The sequence below is a fragment of the Pelophylax lessonae genome, assembly GCF_965119305.1.
Source record: "Pelophylax lessonae genome assembly, chromosome: 13".
NCBI lineage: Eukaryota > Metazoa > Chordata > Amphibia > Anura > Ranidae > Pelophylax > Pelophylax lessonae.
In genome coordinates, this window is record NC_138780.1 from 61,626,628 (window position 1) to 61,645,015 (window position 18,388).

The 18,388-nt window shown below is 43.7% G+C and overlaps 1 protein-coding gene across 8 annotated transcripts in view; it reads left to right on the plus strand.

The window, feature by feature from the left end:
* Positions 1-18,388, plus strand: part of PACS2 (phosphofurin acidic cluster sorting protein 2) — a 1,277,570-nt gene that overhangs the window by 232,054 nt on the left and 1,027,128 nt on the right. For all 8 annotated transcript variants that reach the window (XR_014224766.1, XM_082242585.1, XM_082242586.1 and 5 more), the window contains exons 3-4: positions 13,713-13,802; positions 13,898-14,023. Coding sequence is in view for 7 of the 8 variants with exons in the window: in XM_082242585.1 (XP_082098711.1) it covers positions 13,713-13,802; positions 13,898-14,023 (216 nt within the window). In the remaining variant the exon portion in view is untranslated. The remainder of the gene's footprint in view (positions 1-13,712; positions 13,803-13,897; positions 14,024-18,388) is intronic.

The window sequence follows — 18,388 nt, forward strand, 5'->3', positions numbered from 1 at the left end:
ACGCAATTTGGCATGCACGTGGACGCCATGCATCACGCCACACATGCTTAAAAGACCACGTTCTGCAAGGAACTGTTTCTGACAGTCTAGCCTCTGTCACAGGCTGAAAGGGACAAAAAAGCAGCAGCTGGGTTGCGTGAGTCACTGTGGGTGTATAGTACTGGCACTAATAGGTCCTGTATCTTAGGTAATCAGTGTTGTGTTCATTAGGCTGTATAAACTTGGCACAGACCTTGAGTACACTGTAAAGGTAGTACCTCAAATTTTGACTTGCTATAAAGCAATGTCTGCCAGAAAAAGGGCTGGAGGGAGCACAGTTGGAAAGGGCACTATGATGCCACCGTCAGGCCCTGAGGGTCCTAGTCGTGTTTCAACTATGTCTACTCCTCCTGATATGCAAAAGACAATTAGCCAATCTGAGCCATTACGGTTATCAGGCATAGTAGCTACTTGAGGGTTGCTGACATGATTGCAGCACCACATGGAGGAAAAAAGCGTGTTCGATTCCCCCTCTCCTGAGCCCGCCCCCTGAATCCGTTCAGGATTGGGCAGAGGATGTGGAAGATGTAGCTAAGGGTGACCCTATAGAAGGTAAAGCTTAAAGTTCCACTTCCGCGGAGTCAGAGTCAGAGGAATCTCTATCAGCCTCTCAATCCCAGAGATTGTTTATCCAGTCTTTTACTGAGATGGTCCGAGCTGAGTTTAAACTCCCGCCCTTAGAGACTACTGAAACCTCTTTTTCCTCCCTAGGCGCCCTCCTCAGAGTCCTCAGTCATTTCCCATGCATCCACTCTTGGAGCAAGAAGTATATAATGACTGGGATCATCCGTATAGGATGTTTGTTCCTCCTGAAAGGTTTTCATTGTTATATCCTACATGTTCTAAGAGATGGAAATACCCACTGTGTGGATGCAGCCATTTCTTCGGTTAACAAGAATCTAACCTGTCCTGTGGATAATGTCCAGGTTTTTAAAGATCCAGCGGATAAAAAGTTGGAATCTTTATTGAAAGCCTCCTTTGCAGTTGCAGGTTCTGCAGTACAACCAGCAGTAGCAGCCATAGGAGTGTGTCAGTCTTTGAAAGACAGCATGAAGCGAGTGGCCAAGACAGTTCCTTCTCAAGGAGAGTCTGTGGAAGATCTGTCAGATCTACCTCGCACTTTGGGTTTTGCAGTAGATGCTCTTACAGACTCCATAAGGCAAATGTCACGGTTTGCTCTGATGACAGTGCACATGTGCAAAATCCTTTGGTTAAAGAGCTGGTCTGTGGAAATACCATGTAAAAAATGACTGGCTAACTTCCCCTTTCAGGGAGAATACCTTTTTGGTGATGATCTGGATAACATAGTTACATAGTTAGTGAGGTTGAAAAAAGACATCAGTCCATCCAGTTAAACCTATGATGTGTCTGTGTGTTTGCTGTTAACCGTACATTGTATACCCCTGTATGTTGTGGTCTTTAAGGTGCCCATCTAAAAGTTTTTTTAAACTATCGATGCTCCCTGCTGATACAACTGCTTGCGGAAGAGAATTCCATATCCTTACTGCTCTTACAGTGAAGAACCCCCTACGTATTTTAAGGTTAAACCGCCTTTCCTCTAGTTTTAGTGAGTGGCCTCTGCCCCAACTAACAGAAGATGGATTTCCTGTGGTAGTGGATGGGACTTCGGTTTCCACTAAAACAACCCCAGAAAAAGGTCTGGCATTGGGACTGAAGGATGTCAGCCTTGTTCAAGCACTGGCGGATTTTCATAGAGAAAAAGTGTATGAGACTACGGTCTTGACCTGGATACCCCAGGGATGCTGGGTAGTTGGCCCAGATACCCAACAGCATGATGGTGTGAGCCCATCCACCCTGTCTTCTCTCCAGTGGCTTAATGGTCTTCAGCAAGAAGGACCAGTCCACACTTCTCCCCAGCAGGGGTTATGTTCTATGAAAGAGGCAGAGGTTGGCTGGGTGAGTAATTTACAAAGTTGCATAGTTAGTGAGGTTGAAAAAAGACATCAGTCCATCCAGTTAAACCTATGATGTGTCTGTGTGTTTGCTGTTAACCGTACATTGTATACCCCTGTATGTTGTGGTCTTTAAGGTGCCCATCTAAAAGTTTTTTTAAACTATCGATGCTCCCTGCTGATACAACTGCTTGCGGAAGAGAATTCCATATCCTTACTGCTCTTACAGTGAAGAACCCCCTACGTATTTTAAGGTTAAACCGCCTTTCCTCTAGTTTTAGTGAGTGGCCACGTGTCTTATTGTATTCCCTTTCTCTGAATAGTTTGTTCCTTATGCTAGGGTCGCCAGTATAGTATTTGTACATTGATATCATATCCCCCCTCAATCGTCTCTTCTCCAGAGAGAATAAGTTCAGTGCTTGTAGTCTTTCCTCATAGCTGATGTCCTCCATTCCCCAAATTTTTTTTGTTGCCCTTCTCTGGACTCTCTCCGGTTCCAGCACATCCTTCCTGAGGACCGGTGCCCAGAACTGGACAGAATACTCCAGTTGTGGCCCGACCAGGGTCTTGTAGAGAGGGAGAATAATCTCTCTATTTCTGGAGTGAATCCCCTTTTTTATACATCCCAGTATTCTGTTGGCTTTGCTTGCAGCGGCTTGGCATTGCATGCCACTGCCAAGCCTGTTGTCCACCAGTACCCCCTGGTCCTTTTCCATCCTACACTCACCCAGAGGTCCCCCCCCCCCCCTTAGTGAGTAGCTTGCTTTCTTGTTTCTATCACCCAAGTGCATTACTTTACATTTTTCAACATTAAACCTCATTTGCCGTGTAGTTGCCCACCCCATTATTTTGTTCAGGTCCGCTTGTAAGGTTTCCACATCCTGCATAGAAGATATTGGCATGCTTAGTTTAGTATCGTTTGTGGGGAACGGTGTCAAATGCGTTTGCAAAGTCCAGATACACCACATCCACAGGCTTACCATGATCATTACTCAAGTCTTGTATGTGGTCCCTTAACATCCCCTCCAAAATCTTGCAGACTACTGATGTTAGGCTGACCAGCCTATAGTTACCCGGGATATATCTCTGCCCTTTTTTTAAATATTGGTACCATGTTGGCTTTTTTCCAATCAGCTGGCACCATACCTGTCTGTAAACTATCCTTAAAGATCAAGAATAATGGTCTGGCAATCACCTGGCTGAGCTCTTTAAGAACCCTCAGGTGGAAGCCATCCGGTCCCGGTGATTTATTTATTTTAAGTTTCTTTAGTTTAGTTCTAAGTCTATCTTCTGTTAGCCATGGCGGTACTTCCTGGGGTGTGTTATTTAGTTTGGCCTTACAAGCTGGGTTAGTGTAGCCCCCCCAATTCTTTTGTGAAGACTGAAGAGAAGAAATTATTTAACACTACCGCCTTTTCCCTGTCCTCTGTGGCCAAATCTCGTTTGTCATCTTTTATGGGGCCAATTTGTTCTGGCCTCGCTTTCTTACTGTTTATATACTTAAAGAATTTCTTGGGGTTCTTTTTACTCTCTTCCGCTATATGTCTCTCGTGTTCTATTTTAGCCGCCTTGATTTTGTCTTTAGATTTCTTATTACACTCTTTGTAATGCTTGAATGCTGCCAATGACCCCTCAGCCTTGTATTTTTTGAAAGCCTTTTCTTTAGCATTAAAATGCATTTTTATGTTGGAGTTTAGCCACCCAGGGTTTATTTTTGCTCTTTTAAATTTATTTCCCTTTGTAATGCACTGGCCAATCCCTTTATGCTCTTGAAGCACTCCCATTTTTCCTCCATGTTCTTTGTTCCCAGGGTTCTATCTCATTTGATATTTTCTAGCAGAGAGTGCAGAGATAAGTATATCCAAAAGATCTCCGGGGTGCGGGAGTATGTTGCTACCTGTAAAGAGAAAGAGCAGGCATCCTTCCTTAAGATCACCAGCACACATAATACCAGTGCTTCCAGTTTCAGACAGTGGCGACGGACTCAACCGTCTGCATCCGGACCAAAGCCTTTGGGGCAAGGTCAGAAAAAGCCCTGGGCCCAGAAATCAGCCAAGTCTTCCGATAAGCCCTCTCGGTGAAGGGGCGCCCCCACTCGCCTGGGTGGGGGGAAGGCTCCTGCAGTTTTCAGGGGCATGGGTGGAGTTAATTCAAGACAACTGAGTTGTCTCCACCATTTCACAGGGATACAAGCTGGAATTTCGGGTGTTCCCGCATCCTCAGTTTGTGAGGTCAAGTATACCAACAGAATCCCTAAAAGAAAGCTCTCTCTTTCAGGCATTGAAAGCTCAGAGGGTGATAACCGAGGTTTCAGAAAACGAAAGGTTCAAGGATTTTTACTCAAACCTATTCATAATCCCCAAACCAAACGGGGATGTGAGACCTATTTTGGATATCAAGGTGCTGATCAGTTTCTAAACGTTCCTTCTTTCCGCATGTAATCAATTTGTTCAGTCGTAGCCTCCCTGCAGGGAGAGGAATTTCCAGCATCCATTCTAGGGCTGAACGATATTCGATGTTCACATCGATATCGTGCTGTGAGCGTGGGCGATAGTCACATCGCCGGAACATGCGATGGAAGACAGTGTGGAAGGCAGAGAAGTCGGGACTCACAGCCTGACATCCGTCCCCTGACATGTTCAGTCTGCCCTTGGTTAATCTCACTGAACTGAATCGGTAGGAAACAGTTAATTTGTGAGTCACTAGAAGAGACAGGCCCGGTAATCTGAACCTAGAGTGAGAGTTTAGCCCCGCCCTGCAACCAATCAGACGCTCCTAGCACACTTACATGCTGCAAAGTGAAAAGAAGCCTATAACAGTTCAGAGTACTCATACCAGGCCAGTTACGGAGTCAAACTCGGTAAGAAGAACTAAACATACTAAAAGAATTGTTTGACCGAGTACAGTAAAATCACCACCAGAACAATACACCAAAGAAATCATGCAACAGCAGTGCTAAAGCAGACAGCAGGGACAGACAAAGGGTTAATTTTTTAACCCTTTGTAAATGTTTCTAAAGACTAAACAGGATTTAGAAAAAATAAACAATTGTTAATAAAACAATATCAAATATTTTTAATGACTGCAATATTAGAATGGCTTTATTAGAATGTCAGCTCTGTGGGTTAATTCTATGTTTATTGTATACACTGTATTGATTCTTCAGTTCACTTGCTGAGTCTGCAGACAAGCAAGTGAACCGAAGCTCTGACTCACCCTTACTTCGGGAGAACTAGCTCCAGGGCAGACTGAACATGTCAGGGGACGGATGTCAGGCTGTGTTCTTCTACTCACTGTGAGTCCCGACTTCTCTACCTTCTACCACACTGTCTTCTTAACCTGCTGTGATACCTCCCAGTTCCCTACATTAACATTAACCCTGGCCTGTATGGTACAAGAAGGCTGCACTACTTCCCTAAAGTAACATTAACCCTGTATGGTACAATCAGAAGGCTGCAGTACTGCCCTACATTAACATTAACTTTGTATGGTCAGAAGGCTGCACGTTTCGCGTGCCTCAATATCGCAATATATATCGATGGGAAAAAAAAATGCATAATTTTTTTCCAGTATCGTGCAGCCCTAATCCATAGACAACAAGGATGCATATCTTCATGTGCCTATATTTCAGATCCATCATAGGTTCCTTTGTTTTGCGATTGGAAACAATCATTTCCAGTTTGTGGCCCTGCCCTTCAGATTGGCCACAGCACCAAGAGTGTTCACAAAGATCCTAGCTCCAGTATTGTCTGTTCTAAGGTCCCAAGGGATATCGATAATAGGATATCTGGACGATCTATTACTAATCGATCGGCGTCTTCTCTAAGCCAAAATATCCTTGAGACTGTAAATTTTTTTTTAAACATCTTGGTTGGATTCTGAGCTTAGCAAAGTCAGCATTACAGCCAGTCCAGCGTTTGGAATACCTGGGGCTTCTTGTTGACACGGTACAGGAAAATTATATTCTTGCCAGCAAGAAGGGTCAGGTTCGGTCTATAGTAAGACTGAGATATCCATCTATATCTTTGCATGATGTTACGGGGGAAGATGGTGTCCACATTTGAGACCATTCCCTATGCTCAATTCCATGCCAGACCCTTGCAGAACAACGTTCTGTCCGCGTGGAACGGAAAAGTTCAGTCGTTGGACCGGTCCATATCTCTGCTACCAAGAGCACGTCAGAGTCTGAATTGGTGGTTGTTGACCAGAAATCTGGAGAAGTTAGAATCCTTTCTTCCAGTGACCTGGAAAGTGGTGACTACAGATGCCAGTCTCTCCGGCTTGGGAGCGGTTCTGGAGGAAGCCACCGTCCAGGGGAAAATCGGCTTGGGTAGAGAGTCGTCTCCCCATCAACATTTTGGAAATTCGTGCACTCAGTCGGGCTCTGACATTCTGCACGCCCAGACTTCGGGGTCACCCTGTCAGGATGCAATCCGACAATGCCACGGATGTGGCTTATGCCAACCATCAAGGAGGCACAAGTAGTCGATCATCCCAGAAAGAGGTGGATATTCTCCTGTCTTGGTCAGAGAAGTTTGTCCCATACCTGACAGCAATGGTCCCAGACGTAGGTCTGTTGGCATCCAGTTTCAACAAAAAATTGGAGAGGTTTGTGTCCAGGACCAGGGATCCACTCGCAGTCGGAGTGGATGCTTTGGTGACTCCTTGGGAGGAGTAGTCCCTGATCTATGCCTTTCCTCCGGTACAGCTGATATCGCGTTTGTTGCGCTAGATCCAGCTGAAGGGGAAACCAGTAATTTGGTCTCTAAATTTGACTACTTGGCTATTGAAGCCTTAACCTTGGAAGAGCAGGGTGTATCTGGCCCATACACTGATAAATGCCAGGAAGTCAGTCTCTAGAAATATTTATTACAGGGTCTGGAAATCCTACATTGCCTGGTGTGAAGCCAGGAAATGGCATGCCCGCACATAATCAAATTCAAATCAATTTAGTTATGATTAAGCAATTCATAGTTATGATTAAGCAAATTTGATATTGTGAAACGCGTCAACTGTGTCTTGTCTCCTGTGTGATAATTTTGTCTATTATGGATTTTTAGATCAAATTTTTTCAAGTTTGAGTGCAGTCCTCTACTTCAAAAGTCTACAGCTACCGGGATTGCGGGCCTGACATGCACCCGACCTCTGATTGTTGGACTCTATACACCTGAGCATGTTAGGAGTCTGCTTTTGGCCGCAGTGTACATGCTGGCGGCGGTATTATCCTTCTGTTAAGGGTCAGATGGCGGTATTTTTTGGTGTCCCCCTCCCCTCAGTTGCATTGCTTTGGGACGTCCCATATGTTATGATTTATGGCTCTGTGTCCTGTGATGTACGAAAAGAAAAATGGATTTTTAATTCATGCTTACCTGTAATATCCATTTCTTGAAGTACATCACGGCACACAGAGGTCCCTCCCCTCTTCTATGGGGTCTTTTATTGCTTGCTACAAAACTGAGGTACTTCCTGTATGGGAGCGGTTAAAGGGGGTCATTCATTCTGATTGTTTGCCAGTGTCCTTCACCTATAGGTGGCTATATAACCCATATGTTATGATTTATGCCTCTGTGTCCTGTGATGTACTTCAAGAAATAAATTTTACAGGTAAGTATGAATTAAAAATACATTTTTTGAAAACTGTTAGAATGCAGTTTGTTTTTCTAGTGTGTTCTTAACCACTTCAATACAGGTCACTTTCACCCCCTTCCTGCCCAGACCAATTTTCAGCTTTCAGCGCTGTCACATTTTGAATGACAATTACTCATTAATGCAATACTTTACCCAATCAAAATTTATCATTTTCTCACACAAGTGGAGCTTTATTTTGGTGGTATTTAATCACCACTTTTTTTTTTTTTTGCGATAAAGGTAAAAAAAAAGAGCCTAAATTTTGAAAAAAAAAAAAAAAACTTTTTTTTTTTAGCTTTTTTTATAAAATTTTGCAAATAAGTAATTTTTTTCATAAATTTGGGCCAAAATTTATACTGCTACATATCTTTAGTAAAAATGACTTACACAGCCTGGCCTCATACAAGGGCCTAACATGCAAGGAGCACCATCTGGTGTTCTAGGAGCATAAATTACACATATAATTTCCTAATGACCTGTCGCACTTTTGAAGGCCCTGGAGCACCACGACAGTGGAATTACCCACAAAATGACCCTCGTCTTGGAAAGCAAACACCCCCAACGTATATTCTTTGAGGCATAAGAAGTCTTTTGAAGTTTTTGGATGTGGAATGAAAATTAAATGTGGAAAGAAAATTAAAATACATTTTTTTTTTTTTTTTTACACAAAGTGGTATATTTAGGCAATATTTCTAACACCTAGCATGTACATAGCAAAAATTGCACCCCAAAACACATTCTGCTACTCCTCCTGAGTATGGCGATAACACATGGGAGACTTTTACACAGCCTAACCACATACAGAGACCCAACATCCAAGTAGCAACTTCAGGTGTTCTAGGAGCATAAATTACACATCTATTTTCATTACAACCTATTACACCTTTGAAGGCCCTAGAGCACCAATTCAATGGAAATGCCCACAAAATGACCCCGTTTTGGAAAGCAAACACCCCAATGTAGAATCTATGAGGCATGGGCTGCAGATTGGTACTCAGGTACTCTGATGAGCTGCAGACAGATATTCGGGTACTCTGATGGGCTGCAGAGAAGTACTTGGGTACTCTGATGGGCTGCAGAGAGGTACTTGGATACTCTGATGGGCTGCAGGTAGGTACCGGCCACTCTGGGCTGGAGACAGGTACTCAGATTGTTTGCAGATAGGTACTCGGGTACTCTGGGCAGCAGATAGGTTCTCGAGTACTCTGATGGGCAGCAGAGAGGTACTCATGTACCCTGATGGGCTGGAGACAAGTACTCGGGTACTCTGATGGGCTGCAGAGAGGTATTCGGGTACTCTAATGGGCTGGAGACAGGTACTCTGGTACTCGGATGGTCTGCAGATAGGTACTCGGTACTTTGGGCAGCAGATAGGTTCTCGGGTATTCTGATAGGCTGCAGAGAGGTACTCAGGTACTCTGAAGGGCTGGAGACAGGTACTCAGGTACTGTGATGGGCTGGTGACAGGTACTCGGGTACTCTGGTGCGGGTACTCTGATGACAGGTCCTCTGATGGGCTGAAGACTGGTCCTCTTTATTAGTGAGCAATCAGTGTGTTTTACTTTGTGCTGTAACTAGCTATTACCGCAATCACCACCTCACACAGGATCGGTGTGTGAGGAGGAGAGCCCAGGACAGCTAGTTACTGTGGCTTGTTTACATTCTGAACCCGGCTGTGATTGGACATAGCTGGTCACATGGTAAAGAGCCAATTTCGTTGGCTCTTTCCCCTTATTGGGGGTGGGCTGTGTCAGAGTGACGCACTCCACCCCAGATTGCCGTTTTGCGCACCCCTGGGGCTGCGCACGAGCGGCGTGCAAAAGGACAGTGCATGTGTCTAGATATGATTGGACACAGCTAGTCGCATGGTAAAGAGCCATTTTTATTGGCTCTTTACACTGATCGGGAAAGGGCTGTGTCCCGAGGGACACGCCTCACCCCCCGATCACCGCGCTTCGCACCCTGGGGGTGCGGGACAGCGGCTAGAATAGGCGGAAGAAAGCGTTCCCGCCGGCGTCATTTTACAATGCGCTGGTAGGGAAGTGGTTAAAGATTTGTTTGCTTTCATTTTTTTTACTTTTATATCTTTATTACTTTCCTTTAAAAAAAGTTGCATATCAATATAAAAAGCAAACCTACAATCATTTCTTAACATCTCCCACCCCCCCCACCATCCCCAAAACTCATTTCTACATATCTATTACCCCAGGAGCCAGGCCAGGAGTTTCTATCCATGATTTCCATGTTCTTTCAAAGCTTCTTATATTTCCTTTTTGTTATACAAGCCACTTTTTCTCTTTATTCTACAGTAAACCCCCCTCCATTGCGGGGGTTACATTCTGGACTCAGCTGTGAAAAGTGAAAATCCACGAAATAGAAAAACCCTATTAAAATACGCTGTAGGCATGTTTTTTTTACTGTACTTTTAAAAGCATTTTAAGGTCTTTAACCACTTGCCGCCCGCCGTCAAATGACAGCAGGGCGGTGCGGCCATTGTTCTGGGCGGACGTCATATGACGTGACCCATTAAAGCAGGGCAGGCGCGCAGCTCTGCACTGCCGGTGTCGGTGTGTCCCCGGGACACAGCCGGTCACCGGCAGGGGGGGAAACAGCCAATGGGCATGGCTGTTTCCCACGTGATCGGCTGTGTTCCAATGACACAGCCGATCACAATGTTAAAGCCCGGAATCAGACCGCGCATGCGCGATGGGGAGCACGCAGCGCGGTCATGTCGGTGGCTCTGTGTTCCCTAGGAACACAGCTAGTCACCGGCAGTAGTAAACAGTCACTGACAGTGACTGTTTACTATGTGATCGGCTGTGAATCCATTCACAGCCGATCACAAAATGTAAACAAAGAGCAGTAACTCACTGTTACTAGCTCTTCTCCCCTCACACAGTTTCCAGTGTGAGGAGAGCAGAGCCAGAAACAGTGAGTTACTGCTCTGTACACCTGTGAATGTAAAATCACAAAAATAAACTTGTCCCCACACAGTCCTCAGCCCCCCCCAATTGTACCTGTCACCCAACAGTCACCTCATCAGTGCCCAGAAATTGACACCCATAAGGCTACGTTCACATGTGAGCGTCGCGGGCAGAATCTCCGCGATCCGGAAATCATTGCAAATTGCGGGATGCCTGTGCGTTGCCCGTGATTTGCAATAGCACCCCAAACGCTGTGCGATGTTGCCGCGATTTCCACCTGCCGAATCGCGGTAACATCGCGCAAACAACGCATGACGCCCAAAAAAGGTACAAGAGTTTCTTTGGGGCGTCATGCGTTGTTTGCGCGATGTTACAGCGATTCGGCAGGCGGAAATCGCTGCAACATCGCACAGCGTTTGGTATTTGCTATTGCAAATCACGGGCAACGCACAGGCATCCCGCGATTTGCAATGATTTCTGGATCGCAGGCAGAATCGCAGTGATTCTGCCCGCGATCGCTACGCTCACATGTGAACATAGCCTAAAGTGCACCTGTCACCAGAGACTGCCATCAGTACCGCCATGCACCATCGCCCGTCACCTTTCACCCATCGGTGACCATCGCCTGTCACCTGTCGCCCCATCAATCACCGTCACTTTTCACCCCATCAGTGATCGTCACTTGTCACCCCATCAATCATCGTCACTTGTCACCTCATCAATCATCGTCATTTGTCACCTCATCAATCATCGTCATCGTCAGATAGCTGCCATAACCCCAGTATTTTTTTTAAACGACGGGCGGTCGGCTTTCAGATAAGGGTGGTCCCAGTGGCGGATTCGCTGCGGAATTACCCTTACGGTGCAGGGGAAGAGGTCCCCCCCCTCCCGCCGCGTCCCAGATGTTTTCCCAGCTTACCGGACCCGCCGGCAGCGGGGAAAACTATCCGGTCCCGGATCCTCCGAGACAGGAAGTCGAGTGAGGACAAGATGGCCCTCACTCGACTCTATGGTCTTGGAGGACCGGAGCTACGTCAAAAGTCGTTGCCTAGCAACCGGTTTAAAGGGCCGCTTTTTTTTTTTTTTTCCTTTTTCAACAATTTTTTTTTTTTCTTTTTAAGTGTAGTTGTGAGGTGTGAGGTCTTTTTGACCCCAGATCTCACAATAAAGAGGACCTGTCATGCCTATTTCTATTACAAGGGATGTTTACATTCCTTGTAATAGGAATAAAAATGATCAAAACATTTTTTTTTTAAACTGTGTAAAAATAAAAAAATAATAAATAAAATAGGAAAAAAAAAATTAAAGCGCCCGTTAGCTCGCGCGCAGAAGCAAACGCATACGCAAGTCCCGCCCCATATGTAAACGGTGTTCAAACCATATATGTGAGGTATCTCCACGATCGTTAGAGCGAGAGCAATAATTTGAGCCCTAGACCTCCTCTGTAACTCTAAGCTGGTAACCTGCAGACATTTTTAAAATGTTGCCTATGGGGATTTTTAAGTACCAATGTTTTGCGCCATTCTGTGAGCATGCGCAATTTTGAAGCATGACATGTTGGGTATCTAATTACTCGGCGTAACATTATCTTTCACATTATGGAAAGAAATTGGGCTAAATTTACGGTTTTCTTATTTTTTAGTTAAAAAAAAGTGAATTTTTTTCAAAAAAATTGCATTTGGAAGACTGCTGCGCAAATATGGTGTGATAAAAAATATTGCAACGATCTCCATTTTATTCTCTAGGGTCTCTGCTAAAAAAAATATATAATGTTTGGGGGTTCTAAGTAGTTTTCTAGCAAAAAAAAAAATTATTTTAGCTTGTAAACACCAAGTGTCAAAAATAGGCCCAGTCTTAAAGTGGATAAATGGACAACTTTGTGAAAAGTGCTACTTGGATGTTAGGCCTCTGTATATGGCTAGGCTGTGTAAAAGTGTTACACATGTGGTATCGCCATACTCAGGAGGAATAGCAGAATGTATTTTGGGGTGCAATTTTTGCTATGTACATGCTATGTGTTAGAAATATTGCATAAATGGACAGCTTTGTGTAAAAAAAAAAAATGCGTTTTCATTTTATTTCCACATTTTCCAAAACTTGTGGAAAAAAAATGACTTATTCAAAAGACTCATCATGCCTCAAAAATTATACGTTGGGCTGTTTGCTTTCCAAAATGGGGTCATTTTATGGGGGTTTCCATTGTCCTGGTGCTCCAGGGCCTTCAAAACTGCGATAGGTTGTCAGGAAATTATATGTGTAATTTGTGCTCCTAGAATGCCGGAAGGTGCTACTTGGATGTTAGGCCTCTGTATGTGGCCAGGCTGTGAAAAAGTCTCACACATGTGGTATCGCCATACCCGGGAGGAGTAGTAGAATGTGTTTTGGGGTGTAGTTGCAAGTATACTTATGCTGTGTGAGAGAAATAACCTGTTAATACGTCAATTTGTAAAAAAAAAAATCTTCATTTTGCAGAGTTGTGGGAAAAAATTACAACTTCAAAAAACCCACCATGCCCCTTATTAAATACCTTGGAATGTCTACTTTCCAAAAAGGGGTCTGACTTTTTAGTGTCTCAAGAAATGAGATAGACCTTCAGTACATCAGGTGTGATCAATTGTGATAAATTTTCAATGATTAGCGCCATAACTTGTGGACTCTATAACTTTCACAAAGACCAAATAATATATACTTATTTGGGTTATTTTTACCAAAGATAAGTAGCAGTATAAATTTTGGCCAAAATTTGTGAAGAAAAATTACTCAATATTTTCAGTCTTTTTTTATTTATAGCACAAAAAATAAAAAACCCAGTAGTGATTAAATACCATCAAAATAAAGCTCTATTTGTGTGAAAAAGGACACTTTTTTATGGGTACAGTGTTGCATGACTGAGTAATTGTCATTCAAAGTGTGAGAGCGCTGAAAGCTGAAAATCAGTCTGGGCAGGAAGGGGGTGAAAGTGCACTGTAGGCAAGTGGTTAAACACACTTTTAAAACAATAGAAACTAATTTAAACACATAAAAGATACTGAGAGACATAGCAAGAGCTATGCAAAACACAAAAATATAAAAATTTTTATGATTTATATAGTAAAATAACATTACAGAAAAAAACGCAACCTACCGGGACCGCGAAAACTGAACCGTGATGGAGCTAGGGTTTACTGTATATTTGTTGCTTTCTTACTTGTGTTTTTTTCGTAACTAGGGCTCAAAACGGATTCTCCGCTCTCATGAGATTGTGCTGCCACCTAGTGGACAAGTAGAAACAGATCTTGCACTGACATTTTCACTACAGGTAATATTTATTGTTTTATTGATGTGTTTGGGTTCTAAACGCATCAGATGTCATGCTCGAAGAATAATATGATTGTTCTGCTTTTTCTTTACTAGTACCCTCACTTTTTAAAAAGGGAAGGAAATAAACTACAGATAATGCTGCAGAGGAGAAAAAGATATAAAAATCGAACAATTCTGGGTTACAAAACTCTAGCAATTGGATGCATCAACATGGCTGAGGTAGGTGCCAATATAAATGGTCTAATTTTCAATAATAAACACAGAAATATATTATCCACAGTGTTAACGGTAGCTCATGAAATTTATTTTCTCCATTTGTGGTGTTTACTGTTACATTCACAATTTACTGGTCTAGCTTATCAAACATTTGGATAAGTTACCTTGCAGCAGATTTCCTCAAAATTTTAAAAAGAACATGGATGAAAATTACATGGATTATTTTAAAGTAAACTTAACGGTCCTAAAATATTTCTAAGGCATCAGTGGGGAGATGCAGTTTGTTTAATTATTCATTATGTCCTTTGATACCTTAAACCAAGCTGTAAATTAGACCTTTAGCCAAGTCAAGAATAAAGCCCGAAATTTAGGGAAAAAAGAAATACCGCATTAGGGATGCTGCCTGCCGGGCAATAAAGTGTGTCTGTGTACAGAGCTTGATTTGCAGGTACTGAATGATCTCCAAATTAGGTAGTTTTTATCGCTCTTGTTCAGTCAGGAATGATCTAAAACCATTGAAAGTCACAAGGCAGTGTAATCGAGTAAGGCATAAGTGTGTCCAATGGTAAAATAAAATTGGTGAGGTTGCTGCAGGATAGAAGGCCAGATTGTGGAAGAGAAATCGTAAGGGTCGGTGTAGAGAAATTAATTTTGCCTTTAATTTTACTTTTGTCTCAAATACGTAAGGAGTTTTGGATGAGTGGAAGGAATGCGTGGCTTCGCTCTAGTGGGGTAAGCCAAAGTAAATTACCTGTAGTGTGGGAGTCAGCATCCAGGGCTATGAGACCAACCCACAGGGGAACCTCCTGATTAGCATGATATTTGATAAGGGGAGCCAATTGGGCCGCCTAATAATATTTAAAAAAAAAAATTACCCAGGCCACCCCTCTTATTTAGAATACAAAAGTTAGGACCTCGCGATCGGCAATACTCGAAAAAGGTATAGGATTTTTGAAAGCAGGTTCATCTTAACTGCTGTTATCTTACCAATCCAGAAATCCGGGGGGGGGGGGGGGGGGGGGGGGGGTAGACAATTTAGACATTAGGTGCGAATTGGATGACTATTGGAAAGGACTGTTGTAAGAGGCAACATTCTTCTGCTGATAACCTAATACAGTAAAACCTTGGATTGTGAGCATAATTCGTTCCGGAAGCATGCTTGTAATCCAAAGCACTCTTATATCAAAGCGAATTTCCCCATACGGAATAATGGAAACTCAGATGATTCGTTCCACAACCATTTATTCATAAATCCTTCAATTTATAGTCCATATAAAAAGATTATAGCATTGCGATAGGTTGTGTAACCATAAAATGTCCATACACAAATAGCCGCTTCCACAAGGGGATTGGAAGAAAAATCCAGCAGGAGCTACAGGGTTTCAAAGAGAAGAGAGGCGCCTCTAAGTGTAGCAATATGGTTCCATTTAATGAAGGTACAACATTTAGCAACTCACATGGTTGATGATTAAAACAGGCACATCTAAGTATGCAGGCATCCGGGGTAAAGCTGTCCACATAGACTATCTTCTGCACCGCCGGCTGCTACTCTGTAATCCTTATTAAAAAAGAATATTGCACACATGCAAAAGAAATGACTATCAAATATGTAGACAATCCATAAATAACAATGGGGATTTAGTCCCACCATATGGCCATATCGTGCTCAAGCCCACCACTACGTCAAAGTCATTATCAGTGGGTCCTACACTATCCATAAAAAAGCTTGTTTACTCTGTAATCCTGACCGGGAAGACCACCCTGCAGTAAAGCGATCTGAAAGTGAGGGCCGCATGGAAAGGATGACGTAGATGGCGGTGCGGAGGATGGCCCTATCTGAACAGCTTTACCCCTGATGCCTGCATCCTTAGATGTGCCTGTTCCAATCATCAACCATGTGAGTTGCTAAATATTGTACCTTCATTAAATTTAATCATATTGCTACACTTAGAGGCGCCTCTCTTCTCTTTTATACTCAGCTGTGACTTGAGGCTACTTGTATATCAAGACATCGCTTGTATATCAAGTCAAAATTTATTAGAAAATTTTGCTCGTTGTGCAAAGCGCCCTTAAACCAAGTTACTCTCAAACCAAGGTTTTAATGTGTTTAAGGCCCTCAACTTGCCCCGGTTAACTTTCAGGCTAGAAATCTGGGCAAAAGAGTCATGAAGACAGCATAAATTTGGGGTTGAGATTAGGGCTGAAACAACTAATCGACTAAATCGATGACAACAACTTTCATTATCGATTATTAACGATTGTCATTATCGATTAGTTGCTCCGTCGATTAGTTGCGCTGTGTTCTGGACTTTCCTCCCTGCCTGTCAGCGCCCTCTCCTCTGTAAAGCCGCCGGCTGCACTCACTGTGTCTCAGAGCTTGGCGCTTACGTGACCGCCCCCTCTTTCCTCCTTTCCTCTCTGCCTTCTTTCTGATGTCAGTGAGGGAGTGAATCCGATCGAGGGAGGAGAGAGAGGAGAGAAGCAGCAGCCAATCACGTGCATGCCGAGCTGCCCCTTACAGCGCTATAGCTGTACAGTGTCCATGCAAGAATGCACCCCAAAAACAGAATATATGCTTATCCCGATAAAATAGTTAATATTCCTTAAGTTAAGATTATAATAGAAAAATAAGTGATTAAAAACGTCCGTATAGCACATATAGTGGGTCTTTCTATTCTACCTATTTCATATCTCTGGCTGACACGGACGTTTTTATTCACTTATTTTTCTATTCTAATATTGCACTTTTATATGGAATATTAACTATTTTATCTGGCTAAGCGTTTATTATATTATTTACAGTATATAATGGCTTCATTAAAAAAAAAAAAAAAAAAAAAAAAAGTTTTGGTATAAAAGTACTGGGAGCAAGTGTTAGTTTCAATGATTTTATTTCCAAACAGTGCCCCATCTCTGGTGCCGGGGGTGTTGCCGTGGGGAAACGGTGCCCCATCACTGGTGTTGCCTTGGGGGGGGGGGGGGGCGAACAGTGCCCCATCACCGGTGTTGCCATGTGGGGGGGGGGACAGTGCCTCATTACTGGAGTTGCCGGGGGGGAGACAGTGCCCCATCACTGGTGTTGCCAGGGGGGGGGGGGGAACAGTGCCCCATCACTGGTGTTGCCTGGGAGGGGGGAAACAGTGCCCCATCACTGGTGTTGCTGGGGGGGGTAAACAGTGCCCCACCATGATTGATGTTGCCGGGGGGGGGGGGGGAACAGTGCCCCATCACTGGTGTTGCCTGGGAGGGGGGAAACAGTGCCCCATCACTGGTGTTGCTGGGGGGGTAAACGGTGCCCCACCATGATTGATGTTGCCGGGGGGGGGAACAGTGCCCCATCACTGGTGTTGCCGGGGGGGGGGGGAAACAGTGCCCCATCACTGGTGTTGCCTGGGAGGGGGGGCAGTGCCCCATCACTGGTGTTGCCCGGGGGAAAAAGTGCCCCATCAATGGTGTCAGTGGAAGGAATACACAGACCTCTTCCTTTCAAACTCCGGTCCAGAGCTGCCACCTCTCCCTCCCACACTGCGGCCTGGCTCCTCCAGTTCACTTTGGTCCGGCCCTTTGCCCCAGCCCAGTTTTCCCCATTTGGGTCCGGTCCCTGGTCCAAACAAACTCCCTTTCTATCGCAATCCCCTCTGGTCTGGTTCCTCTCCCACATGCCTCTCTTCCAAACTCCCTTCCTCCCAACCTACTCCCTCTAATGCAGTGGGTCTTCAAACTTTGGCCCTCCAGTTCTTCAGGAACTACAATTCCCATCATGCCTAGTCATGTCTGTAAATGTCAGTCTTTCAATGCCTCATGGGATGTGTAGTTCTGCAACAGCTGGAAGGCGGTCTCCAAACTAACTCACTCCGTCCCACCCTCCAGTACGGTTCCCTCTCACATTTAGGGCCAGCCCCCTCATTGCATTGTCAGTAATGAATGAGGAGTTTACTTTAGCAGTTATGTTGTGATGTTCCCTGATAGAAAAACAAAATTCAGAAAGTAAAAAGATAGAGAAAAAAGAAGAAAAATCAATCACTTTTACTGTTTCACAGTAAATTAACTGTTTATCTGCATATCTGTTTTTGTACTTTAAAGGGCTATTTTTTTATTTTTTAACTCCCATCATGACATGATGAACAAGTCATATGTAATATCATGACATAACTTGTTCATTATTATTTTAAATAAATGAAAAAAAATGGCATATTGAGTTTTTTATAAAGTTGCGTAGCCAAACATAAATTGACCCCTGATCACTGGTTTGTGTGCCTCCCATAATGTTACCGGGGAGATATTAAATTATTATTAAATTGAGGAGTTATTCCTTCAAAGCAGCAGTTTTATCCAGACAATAGGCTGGATTAGAGAGTAAAGAGGGAT